General features: G+C 33.7%; 1 protein-coding gene across 1 annotated transcript; it reads right to left on the minus strand.

The window, feature by feature from the left end:
* Positions 1 to 2,136: 2,136 nt before the first annotated feature.
* On the minus strand, positions 2,137 to 11,046 carry LOC131004555 (uncharacterized). The gene is made up of 3 exons (XM_057931263.1): positions 10,688 to 11,046; positions 2,348 to 2,644; positions 2,137 to 2,302 (listed from the first exon to the last, which is right to left on the minus strand). The coding sequence occupies exons 1-3, from the start codon at positions 11,044 to 11,046 to the stop codon at positions 2,137 to 2,139; spliced, it is 822 nt and encodes a 273-aa protein (XP_057787246.1).
* Between the last annotated feature and the right edge of the window lie 2,170 nt (positions 11,047 to 13,216).

Here is a 13,216-nt window from a genome sequence, read left to right on the forward strand (position 1 = left end):
TTCCCCTTTCTACCCCGCTTCTTATCTCCCTCCATTAGCCACGATTTCCCGGCTTAATTATCCTTAATTAGGACCGGTCGTGACAATAAAATAGCTTCCAAGGTTCTTTGTAATCGTTTGAAGAGTGTTTTGCCGACCCTTATTGACCGAGCCCAGTCCGCCTTCGTGGAGGGTAGATTGATCCAAGACAATATTCTCATTGCGTTTGAGACTATTCATTCTATGAAGAAGAAGATTCGGGGCAAGTTTAGGTCGTTTGCTTTCAAGATCGATATTAGTAAAGCTTACGATAGAGTTAATTGGGGTTATTTAGATGCTGTTCTTAGGCGTCTGGGTTTCTGCGATAAATGGTGTGCTTGGATGCGTATGTGTGTTCAAACGGTTTCTTATGATGTACTGGTGAATGGGGAGCCGGTTGGTCCGATAATTCCTATGCGGGGTCTTCGCCAGGGTGACCCTCTTTCGCCCTATTTATTCATCCTCTACTCTGAGGGGCTCTCTGCTATGGTGCAACATGAGACGGCCAGGGGGAATCTGCATGGTGTGCAATCGGGCAGAGGTGGTCCGGCGATCTCTCATCTCATGTTCGCTGACGATTGTATATTTTTCTGTAGGGCTGTGAGACATGAATGTGAAGTTCTTAAGCGGGTCTTGAAAGATTATGAAGAAGCTTCGGGGCAGGCTATTAATTTACAAAAGTCGGGGATATTTTTCAGCTCAAATGTGAGCTCGACCGTTCGTGAGGAAATTTCAGTTTGCATGGGCGTTTCTCTTCCTCTCAACACGGGTCGGTATCTCGGCCTTCCTTCTCTTGTAGGGCGGAAAGAACGGGAAATTTTTAATTATCTGCGGGATAGAATGTGGTCTTAGATTCAAGGTTGGAGCAACAAGAAACTCTCTAAAGCAGGGAAGGAGATTCTTATAAAATGTGTGGCTCAGGCGATTCCCTATTATTGTATGGCTATCTTTTCCCTCCCTGTGGGTTTGACGGATGAGCTCGAATGTATGCTTAATTCCTTTTGGTGGGGGCAACAATGGTGCGACAGGTAAAGGAATAAATTGGTTGAAATGGGAGAGATTATGTGTTGATAAGAAATTGGGAGGGCTTGGTTTTCGAAGTTTTCAACTTTTCAATGCTGCGATGCTTGGAAAAACTGCTTGGCGCCTTATTGAGGGGCCCGATGCTCTTGTTTGCAGAATGCTTAGAGCTAAGTATTACCCACAGGGCGATTTCCTCACGGCGAAGGTGGGGCACAACCCAAGCTTTACTTGGTGTAGTATATGTTCGGCCTAGGATTTGATTAGGAGAGGGTCTCGGTGGAGGATTGGTGACGGCTCTACTGTTCGTTTCTTCAAAGATCCGTGGTTGAGAACTAAGTCCTCCTTTCGGGTTACGCAAACTCTTTACCCCCCGGTTATGATGGATATCACGGTTCAAGAGTTATTGGTTCCAGGAACAAATCAATGGGATTTTGATCGTCTAAAGGTGCTGGTTCCTGCTGCAGAAATAAAAGAGATTATGAGCTCCCCGATTTTCTCAAATGGCTGCCCCGATAAGCTCATTTGGCATTTCTCTAATAATGGGCGCTATAGGGTAAAATCTGCCTACAATCTTGCTAGTTCTTTGACGTTGGATTTCACTCATTCTGTGGTTGGTCAGTGGGATAATTTGTGGAAAGTGGATATTCCTCCGAAGGTCAAGAACTTTCTTTGGCGTGCGGCGCGGAATAATCTTCCCTCAAAAGAACGTCTTTTATCCCGTGGTGTTACGGTTGGGGGTGATTGTCCTATTTGTAAACGTGGCTAAAATGACTATCTATTGAAGATATCTTTTCTATATTGTCCTTTTTCTTCAAAATTTCAGAGGCCAAAAGGAGGTTTAAAATCTTCACCAAGATTATCAAATAAATCACTAAAAACAATTATAAAATACAATCAACCAAAATAATTGAAATACAAAACTATAATAAACCAAATTATAGGCATGGGATAGAACATTATTTCTATTCTTGTTAAGAAAGGGAGCAATCATATTTTTGGTACCTCAAATTGTTCAAAAGGCAACTTTGCTTGCCATCCACGTTCAAATCTCATCCCGAGTATAACGTTAAGATTCTTGTGACTACATTTTAGACCCTACCTCACTCTTTTGGACCTCTTCCTGGCTGCCTCAAACTCATCTTTAGTGGAGGATGAATTTATCTCACCATCACTGTCCTCGTAATCTGACACAACAGGTTCTTTCTCAGTCTCAATGCCTTCATCATCTTCAACTTGACCTACTAGCTTATCAAAGACATCTCTACGAATAGGTTTTCTCTTCAAATTCCTTCAGGCTGATTGGTACTCTTCATCTTCAGATGCCAATTCCACATCCTCCAAGTCATCATCTGTTTCATCTTCATGGCTTGGTTGGTACTCATCATCCTCTGAGCTATGTCCATCAATCAGTTCACGAGTATGTTGCTCAATCTCATAACTATTACAACCTCTATCCAACTCCAAATCCGGAGTTTCCTCTTGATAATCCAAACCATGATCTACATACACAGAGAATGTTCTCTGATTTTGGGATAAATGTGATAACATTTGCATCACATCCCTGTCTTCACTTAAGATATTGTATTCCTTCGTAAGCGGAATTCTGAACATTAAGGCAACTCAAACACTTATATATGCACTTCATCCTCAATGTCAAGAAAATCGAACCTATTCTGATCTAGTCCATCTCTCAGTGCAGACTTACAACCAACATAAATTTGATAGCCTCCTATCCAACTAAAAAAGCTACCATGATGTATAAATAGATCGAACGAGCTGTTTCAAGAACAAAAAAAATCATAGAAATTATGTTTCGATTTGCCTCAAACTCAACATGCAACCATTCAAAGACAACAAGAAAAACAACTACAAAAAGATTTTAGAGGATTAGACAAAAACTAAGCACACACCTTTATGCCATTACTGCATTTCTACTCTTGCACAACCTTCGACCTTCGTCTTCGATCACCCAGAAAAACGGAAGAGAAACGACGCCTTAACCTTCGACCTTCTTCTCCTCTGCTGAATATTTTCTATTGCCTTAACACTGAAAAAACGGTTCAAATTCCTCCACGCCTTTTATAAATCTCAAGACGAAACGACGTCGTATAGGGTTATGTGGCATACACTGCACACGACGCCACATTTTGCCACGTTTTGAGTGAATATCGCCACATGTATTAAATTAAAGTTCTTATCGTGATATTTAATTTGATGTACATATTAAATATTTTATATTTAGTCGAATTTCATAATGTTAGAAAGAAATAAAACAAAACAAAAACAAAAAAGACAAAGAAAAAGAAAAAAAATAGTTTACAAACAAACTTTTGATTTTATTTTAACTACAAAATTGCCACTCAATTTTGAAATTAATTTGAAATTGATTTTCAATTCAAAGTTGTCCTTTCAATATAACTAGTATTTGCATCCCGTGTAATACACAGATTTTTTATATATATATTTATATAAAATTAATACTAATTCAATTATTATACTTATAAATAAAAAAAATTAATTTTAATTAAATATATTTGAATTGAATATTAAAAAAATAAAAAATAAAAAGAATTCACAATTATAAAATTTGATATTATGAAAAACAAAAATAAATACTAATTAAAAATATATTTATTCAAAATAGATGAGAGAGGAGAGAGAAATTTATAAAAGTTTAATATTTAAACAAATTTAATTTTTATATTTTAAATCAAATATTTTCATAAAATATATTATATTAAAGCTCTTATCGTGATCTTTAATTTGATATGCATATTAAATATTTTATAATTAATCGAATTTCACAATTTTGGAAAGAAATGTAACAACAAATAAGAAGTTAAAGAAAATGAAAATAAAAGGAAAAATATATAGTTTAAACATAAACCTTCAATTTTATTATAACTACAAAATTGCCATTCAATTTTAAAATTAATTTGAAATTCATTTCAAATTGGAAACTCTCTTTTTAATATAGTATAGATATATATATATTACAAACCCAACAATATTAATTTTTAAAGGTTTTACTATATTTGTTAAATAAATTGCATATATATTTTATTTTTTAATTTACAATATTAGAAACATGATGCTTTCTCACTGGAGTAAACTAATAATGTGAATTACATTACAATATTTATAATCATTTGGCTAAAATTACAAGATGTAATACTAGCTACGACAAGAAAGTCGATCTAGTCCATCTCTTAGTGCAGACTTACCACCAACATAAATTTGATAGCCTCCTATCCAACTAAAAAAGTCACCATGATGTATAAATAGATCGAACGAGCTGTTGCAAGAACCAAAAAAAATCAAAGAAATTCAGTTTCGATTTGCCTCAAACTCAACATGCAACCATTCAAAGGCAACAAGAAAAACAACTACAAAAAGATTTTAGAGGATTAGACAAAAACTAAGCACACACCTTTATGCCATTACTGCATTTCTACCGTTGCACGACCTTCGACCTTCATCTCCGATCACCCAGAAAAACGGAAGAGAAACGACGCCTTAACCTTCGACCTTCGTCTCCTCTACTAAAAATTTTCTATTGCCTTAACACTGAAAAACGGTTCAAATTCCTCCACGCCTTTTATAAATCTCAAGACATAACGACGTCGTATAGGGTTATGTGGCATACACTGCACATGTCGACGCCATGTTTTGCCACATTTTGAATGAATATAGCCACATAGGATAATTCCGATATCGGATTTGACCGGAAATTTCCGTCATGGAAAAATTGGGAAAAATCGATAATTGGTGAATTTTTAATAGGAAGTTCAAAGATTCTGGGAAAAAACGGAAAGTGACTATAGTTTATGAATTTAGAGACAATTAACCCTTTAAATAAATATAACTTAACATTTTAAATCAAATATTTACATAAAATATGTATTAAATTAAAGTTCTTATCGTGATATTTAATTTGATATGCATATTAAATTTTTTTATATTTAGTCGAATTTCATAATGTTAGAAAGAAATATAACAAAACAAAAATAAAAAAGACAAAGGAAAAGAAAAAGAAAAAGAAAAAAAATAGTTTACAAACAAACTTTTGATTTTATTTTAACTACAAAATTGCCACTCAATTTTGAAATTAATGTGAAAGTGATTTCCAATTGAAAGTTGTCTTTTTAATATAGTACCAGCATTTGCATTTGTGCAACACACGAAAAATATTTTTATATTTTATTATATACTCCATCCATCCCACGAATCTTGACACGTTTTTCTTTTTGGGCCGTCCCACGAATCTTGACACATTTTCAAATAAGGTAATACTCCCTCCGTCCACCAATTCAAGGCCTACTTGCCTTTTTGGTCCGTCCACAAAAACAAGGCCTACCTATTTTTGGTAAGTTTTTATTCATTATTTAATCAAAAAAGTCAAAGATTCTTTACAAAAAAGTGGGACCCTTTCTCCACTCAACTAATAAAAATGCACTTTTTCTTAAAAAGTGGGACTCTTTCTCCACTCAACTAATAAAAATACACTTTTTTTTAAAACCCGTGTTTTTTCATATAGGCCTTTAATTGGTGGACGGAGGGAGTAATTATTACATTCTCTTTCCTACTTTATCACTTTTATTACTTTCTCTCTCCTATTTTATCATTTTTATTATCTTCTCTCTCTTACTTTATCACTTGTATACTTTATTAACTACACACTTAAAACACTAATCTACAACTCCTTAATTCCCATGCCGAAACCAAACGTGTCGAGATTCGTGGGACGGAGGGAGTATAAAATTGATTATCATTTGATTATTATATAAAAATTATAAATATAATTAAAAATACTAATTTAAGATAAATATATTTTAGTTTAATATAAAAATAATAAAGAATAATTCATATTAATAAAAAATGATATTGTGAAAAAAGATAATTGAAAAAAATAGATTTATTCAAAAAAAAAATAGGAAAGAGAAGAGATAATTTTCTTAAGCTTTAATTTTTAAATAAATATAATTTTTATATTTTAAATCCAATATTTACATAACATATATCAAATTAAAGCTCTTGTCATGATCTTTAATTTAATATGCATATCAAATATTTTATAATTAGTCGAATTTCACAATTTTAAAAAAGAAAAAAAAAGAAAAATATGAAGTTAAAGAAAAAGAAAAAAAAAAGATGTATAGCTTATAATAAACCTTCAATTTTATTCTAACTACAAAATTGCTACTCAATTTTGAAATTGATTTGAAATCAATTTGAAATTGAAAACTCTATTTTTAATATAGTATAGATATATAGATTACAAACCCAACAATATTAATTTTTAAAGGTTTTACTACATTTGTTAAATAAATTGCATATGTATTTTATTTTTTAATTTACAATATTAGAAACATGATGCTTTCTCACTGGAGTAAACTCATTAATGTGAATTACATTACAATATTTATAATCATTTGGCTAAAATTACAAGATGTAATACTACGATTTAATTAACCATCTAACTAATGTTACAATTTCGATCCAAACCCGGCTTGTGGGTCCATTTAATTTATAATATATACTCACTCCGTCCATGAAAATAGGTCACAGAGGAGGTGACGCGAATTTTAAGAGAAATTATTTATTTATTGAGTGGATAAAGAGTCTCACAAATTTTAAAAAGTAGAGAGAGTTAGTAAGAGAAATGGCCCAACAAATTAAAAAGTGGTGGATCCATGAATAACAAAAAAAGGTTAGAACTTATTTTTATAGAAGGCCGAAAATGACAAATTATGATATATTTTCGTAGACAGAGGGAGTATATTTTATTTTTTATTTTTATGTATCGCCATTGTATTACATGTATCTAGTGATTCTTCACATTGAAAAATCTATATTCCCATTTCCCTTATCTCAAGGCCTCGGCTCGGTCGTCACAAGTATATGTTGTTGATTTTTGAATGATTTGAGAAACTTTATATAATTACATGTGTTATGGTGGATTTTATTTTATTTTAAATTTATTTTAGAAACTAAAAAAATATGATTTCATTTTTTTTGGATGAATGGATCGAATTCAAAAATTTAGGCCCAATTCCATCCTGTCCAGATTGGGCTCATTACATCCTTTTATTCATTAACATGTACAAATATACTTACCCAGCTCATACACATAAACAAGAGCATAAAAAACTGAGAAAATTAAGAGTAGTGTTAAATTGTTCAACAATGAGTGGTCGTTAGTGCTCGTTTGGTTCAAGTAGAGGAATGGAAAGGGAATGAAATCAAATAAAGGAGTGGAATGGTAACAAAATTCATTACTTTTATTGAGTGTTTGGTTTAACAATGGAAAGGAAACATTAGTAAGAGATTCCCTTTCTTTTGGTTCTCCTCTATTTTGAAGGGTAACAAATTGGGTGATTGGGTTACCCTAAGTAAGGGTAATGATTATCTCATTACCCAAACCAAATAACAAGTAATGGATTCAATTACTTGATTCCCTTTCCAACCTCTAAAAACATCCAACCAAACGTGGGCTTTATGTGAATCGAAATCTGTATAATTTGCATGTAATTAATATTGTCAGGTCTACTGTCGTATTTTCAAGAACTTGCGCGTCTGTGAGGACTGCCATACTGCGATCAAACACATCGCGAAGATTGCAGGGAGATTGATCATCTTACGCGATTCTAACCGTTTTCACCACTTCGAAGGAAGTGTATGTAATTGTGGAGATTATTGGTGAAGTCTCAAATATTTAGTATCTCTGTAGCAGCAATGCCTGTTTAAAATGCCGCATAAAGGTAATGTACTTTCCTTACGAAGAGCATCCACATTGGGGTTACATGATAACCTACATGATAGCTTACTTGATGAGGGGGGCACATTGTGTAAAGATGTTGCATTGGGATTACATGATAGCCTACATGATTTTTTTAGTTTTGATTTTTATGCTTTTCACTTAAATTTAATTGCTCAAATTTAAATAACACATTTTACTAATAATTAAAATAATGAAGTAAAAAAAGAGAAGAAAAAGAGAAGATAAAGAAGAGAAAAAAAATGGTCAAAATCTGCATGGAAATCGAGGCAGTCAAAGCGGAAGCGGCATATTCAAATTCGATTTTTTTTAATGGCGCGTGTTCCTAAATTAAAGGGTCGAGCAGACGTGTAGCCCTCGTGTAAGGGAGGGCTGCATCACCTTACATGATGCGAGCTCTACACGAGTAGGCCGCCATCGTGTAAGCGATGCGGATGCTCTAATGTTGCCTCAAAATTTCCACTTGATCTTGAGCTTATGCTCTGTTTATGTTCGCCACAAGGTTCATCATGTCTTCTCATCCATGTCTTCTCTAATGAAAATTATGTTCACCTGAAGAGGATTTTTCTCATTTGAACAACATAAGTAATTATGTGAGTTACTCTTCAGAATACTACATTTCTTGAAGTTGCGGTTGAAAATTTTCCAGCAAACCTAGGTATTTTTTGTCCCATCATTGTTGAAACCTTCACTTGCCTTCTTCTTTCCAATACTGTTGCTGTTCTCCCCATTGTATGAATCCATCTCTAAATGTTTTTTTCAACTTCCAGTTTGATTCCTCTGTCGATAGGTACAAAATTGCTCCGTGAGCTCATTCGTAAAGAACCCTAGTGAAACTAAATGTAATATGGAGAATATCTAATTTGCTTTTCTAAGACTGTGTGCGCGCGCGCAGTAAAATGTACTCCCTCCGTCCCAATATTGTTGGCCACATTTCCTTTTTAGTTTGTCCCACTATTGTTGGCCACTTTCCTAAAATGGAAATATTTATCACATTCAATCTCTTACTTTATCACATTATCTCTCCTACTTTATCACTTTATTACATTCTCTCTCCTATTTTATCGCATTCTCTCTCCTGCTTTATTATTTTATTACCTTCTCTCTCATACTTTATCACCTTCTCTCTCCTACTTTATTACTTTTATACTATATTACCCACACACTTAAAATATTAATTTACAACTTCTTAATTCCCGTGCCGAAACCAAATGTGGCCAACAATATTGGGACGGAGGGAGTATTTATTTGTTTCCTGGTTGCAGAAGAAGTTTGTTGTTCAATTCCTGGAAGCTGAATGCTACAAAATTGATATGATAAACAATTAAGAAGGTGCACTTCATGATTTCATTTACGAGGATTTGGTCAAAATATACGCGTTGGTAAAAGATTTAGTGGCGATGTCACTGATACAATCTGGTGACCATATCCTCAACACGTAAGCGATATCATCAGATTAATTAAAGAACTTCAAGGTAAATTTGATATTTCCGTTGATAAAATTCTGTGATGATTTGTATACATCCCAGAATACTATTTTTAGTTATAGCATTTGAAGAACATAAATAATATTGATATGCTTATAATTAGTGTTTGTTAAATATACTTATGTATGTTGTTTGATGAATTTTTTTTAAATGGAGTTTGATGAATCCGCTATAACATATGTATGCTGATTCCTAGTTGCAGAAGAAGAATGTTGTTGTTCAGTTCGATACGAAAAACCTTCACTTGCCTTCTTCTTTCCAATACTGTTACCGCTCTCCACATTGTATGAATTCATCTTGCCTTGCTAAGAGAGAGAGAGAGTGTAGTAAAGTGTATCTACTTGTGAATCTATATATATATATATATATATATATATATATATATATAGGGTTGAGTTCAATAGAGAATTATCTTTTTATTCATTATGAACAAATCCATTCATTTTACGAACAGATCAACATAAGTAATGAACAGTCGTATTTAGTAAAAATAAAGAAAAACTCGCCACCAGCAGGATTCGAACCCTTGGCAAATTGTTGTTCATACGGTACATTGATGTGTTAATTAAAATTATAGATCTGTTCGTTTTTATTTTACGAATTCTCTATTCTCCACAATATTTAGCTTCTCTGTTGAACCCTTCTCTCTCTATATATAAATATGTCTTAACTGTTTATCTTGTTGTGGTGTATGCTTTAAGCTGCGCAAACTTTGCTACATGTAGACATTTCAAAAATTTGTCGATTTAAAGCCCTTACATGTAATTTTGCTACTGATTTCTATGTGACTTTGGAGAATAATAGATGCATATTTCCTAGACTTTCCTAGATGTTGATCTTATTTTTGTAGAGTTTGTAAAATTAGATCAGATTCAAACATCACCATCACCAACGAAGATTGATCCTGAGGTTGTCTCTCTTTTGCTCCTTGTCATGACGAGTATACCCTCTCACACACACATCAATATATAATGCAGCAAAAGTTTGATGACTCTGCTATATGTATGTTGTTTCCTGGTGGAAGAAAAAGTTTGATGTTCAGTTCCGGGAAGCTGAATGCTACAAATTCGATATGAAAAACAAGAAGGTGCACTGTAAATCAATAATATAGGTGGTGGGAGTGAAGACTTCACAGTTGATCATGATTACATGAGAGCACTAGCAATATTTTGTTAGCTGTCTATTGATTTGAGATTGAGATTGGTCTTAGCTCCTGAAGCTTTTCTCTTGTTGGTTGGCCTCTTGACATAAGCTCTCACTATGGGAGCTGTATGCCTCTGTCAAATATGCAATAGGAATGCAAATTCACAACATTGAGCTCCGCCCAGGGCAAAGGTGGGAAGCTCGTGTGCGCTGCAAGGACCTCTGCGAAGATACTTACTCCTCCAAGAATCTCATGGAATACAACCTCTTCTTCATGTAAAGCCTATTTGCGAGGGACTTTGTCATATACAATGACTCAAGCTTCATCCACACATCAGCAGCAGAATTTTCTTTCACCACCTCTCGCAAAACCTTGTCGCTCAAACACAAAATGATCGCGCTGCGAGCCTTCTTGTCAATCTGCTCCACCTTCGCCTTTTGATCGGCAGATAGATCTTCTTGTTTGAGCTTGAATCTGGATGGAGACAGAGCTTCATCCAAGCCTTGTTGAACCAGCAGAGCATGCATCTTGATTTGCCATAGGGCGAAATCATTTTTGCCGTGGAATTTTTCAGTATCAAATCTCGTTGAACTCATGCCTTCAAGATTTGTAAACATCAAGTCTGAATTGATTTCAGATGCTGTCGTGAGTTTGATTCCTCCTCTACGCCCTTCCCACAAACGGCGCCAATTGTAGGGATTGTGAGGAATCGAGTAACACACAAAGAATCAAGAGAAAACTGAAAGAAAGAACAACGGCGATTACGTGGTTTGGCCACTAACGACCTACGTCCACGGCAGATGGACTCACTCTTATTACTTTGAAGTTTCACAGAATATAACAATGGTGCTTCGAGCTCAGAATTAGCTACGCTTAGCACTCTAACTCTCTCTGTAACTCTCGCTTTTCACTCTCAATCATGGAATGAGCAACAGCCAATCTACAAGGAATAAACTGAGATATATACTCTACATCTAACAGCTAAAAGTAAAGAGATAAAACCAGCAAATCATAACAAACTCTTATTCTGTTATTAGTTGGCTATGATCCTCTACGACAGCTCCATGCATGCATGCGTCCATGCACCAGTTAATGTGAGCAGCATCAACAGAAACAATGACATTTGTAGTGAAATTTTGACTCGGGCTATAATAAAATGAATAATGCAAATAAGTTTATGTTATATTTGTAATTTTTATAAATTCAAGCTATTTTTTTTTAATACCCTTATGTTTGTGTCCTCAACTTCTAGTGTTTTTTTTTTTAGAAAAATGTTAATTTTCATTTTCTACTTAGTTTTTAGCGCCTTTTCAAAAAATGTTTCATTATATAAAACTAGTAAGTTCGCCCGTGCGATACACGGCGAACATAGTTTTCATCAAAATTAAACGATGTAGTGCGTGTATCGGTTAAGCGATTAGAGGTTAATGTCCAAAACCGAAGGTCTTGGGTTCGAGCCCCCTGTGGCGCGGCCTTTAAATTTCTTTATTTAATCATGTTAATTTATAATAAATAAATAAATTAAATGATGTATCAAATAAATAAAAAATAAATATTAAATATAGTTAGAATATAAGTAAATGTAAATTATTTTTTCTTAAAAAACAAAATAATCTACATCAATTACTCAGTAAAGATCCTTAATTTTATTTTATAATTTTGAAAAGTATCGTTTTTAATTTCCATCTATTTGATGGAAAACTTTATTTTCTTCCCTAAAATTATAGAATAAACACATCATTCAAATTAAAAGAAACGAAGAAATAATAAAAAAAAGAGTTTTCACATCACAATATATATTTTTAAAACATGAGCTAATCATGCATAAAATTATTTTTTCTAAGTTAGCTCATTACTTATGTCATCTTATTAGAAAAGCTTCAATTGATAAGTAGGAAAATAAATTATATTATTAAAATTTATTAGAATACTAATAAAAGAGTTGAATAATTATTCGATACCAAATCAAAGATCTTGCATTTATCTTTAATTTAAGATATATATAGAATATTTTTTTATAAATAAAATTTGATTTTTTTAAAAAATTATCAAAATATGAAAAAGAGAATATGAGAGAGAGGGAGAAAGAGAGAGCGAGTATAGAAAATTGAAGAATGCGTATGATGAAAGAGAGTAGAGAAGAGAGAGGAGAGAAAATATATGAGATTTGTTGAGTTTTATAAATATCCTTTAATTGATCATTTAATTACAATTTTGCCATAAACTGTGTTTTCATATAATAAATAGATTCGACGACGGGATACTGAGTCACCTCTCTAAATTCTTAAGTGGAACGATGTTGTTTAATTCATTGGTTGAGGTTGAAAAATGGGATTCGATGCTAAAGAGATGGCTATGAGCCTAGCTTGCTTCCAGGAAGAGGATATTCTAAAGGCCGCAGCAGCTATTGAATCAACAGATTTTCTAAAGGCAGCAGCATCAGCAGCTATTGAATCTACCTTACATAGAGCTTTCTATTCGCCGGTCGTTTCCAGATCTTGCAAGCGGCTGGCTAATGAAGGGAACCAATATCTGAGGCGAGGCCTTATATGATATGTTGGGAGATAGTCGATTAGTCCGCTTTACCAGCTGCCTGCTAGTCTTCGAAACCCTTCAATGCCCACACGGCTTCAGAAGGAAGATTTCTTCAAGATTTTATCACACAATTTAGGGAGGCTCGAACAGCAGTTTCATAAATTGGGAAGCATCGTTGCAAAGGAATGGAAACACCAGTTTTCAACACATAAAGCCAAGAAATCGGTTCCT

The sequence above is a fragment of the Salvia miltiorrhiza genome, unplaced genomic scaffold (assembly GCF_028751815.1).
Source record: "Salvia miltiorrhiza cultivar Shanhuang (shh) unplaced genomic scaffold, IMPLAD_Smil_shh original_scaffold_419_1, whole genome shotgun sequence".
Classification (NCBI taxonomy): Eukaryota; Viridiplantae; Streptophyta; class Magnoliopsida; order Lamiales; family Lamiaceae; genus Salvia; species Salvia miltiorrhiza.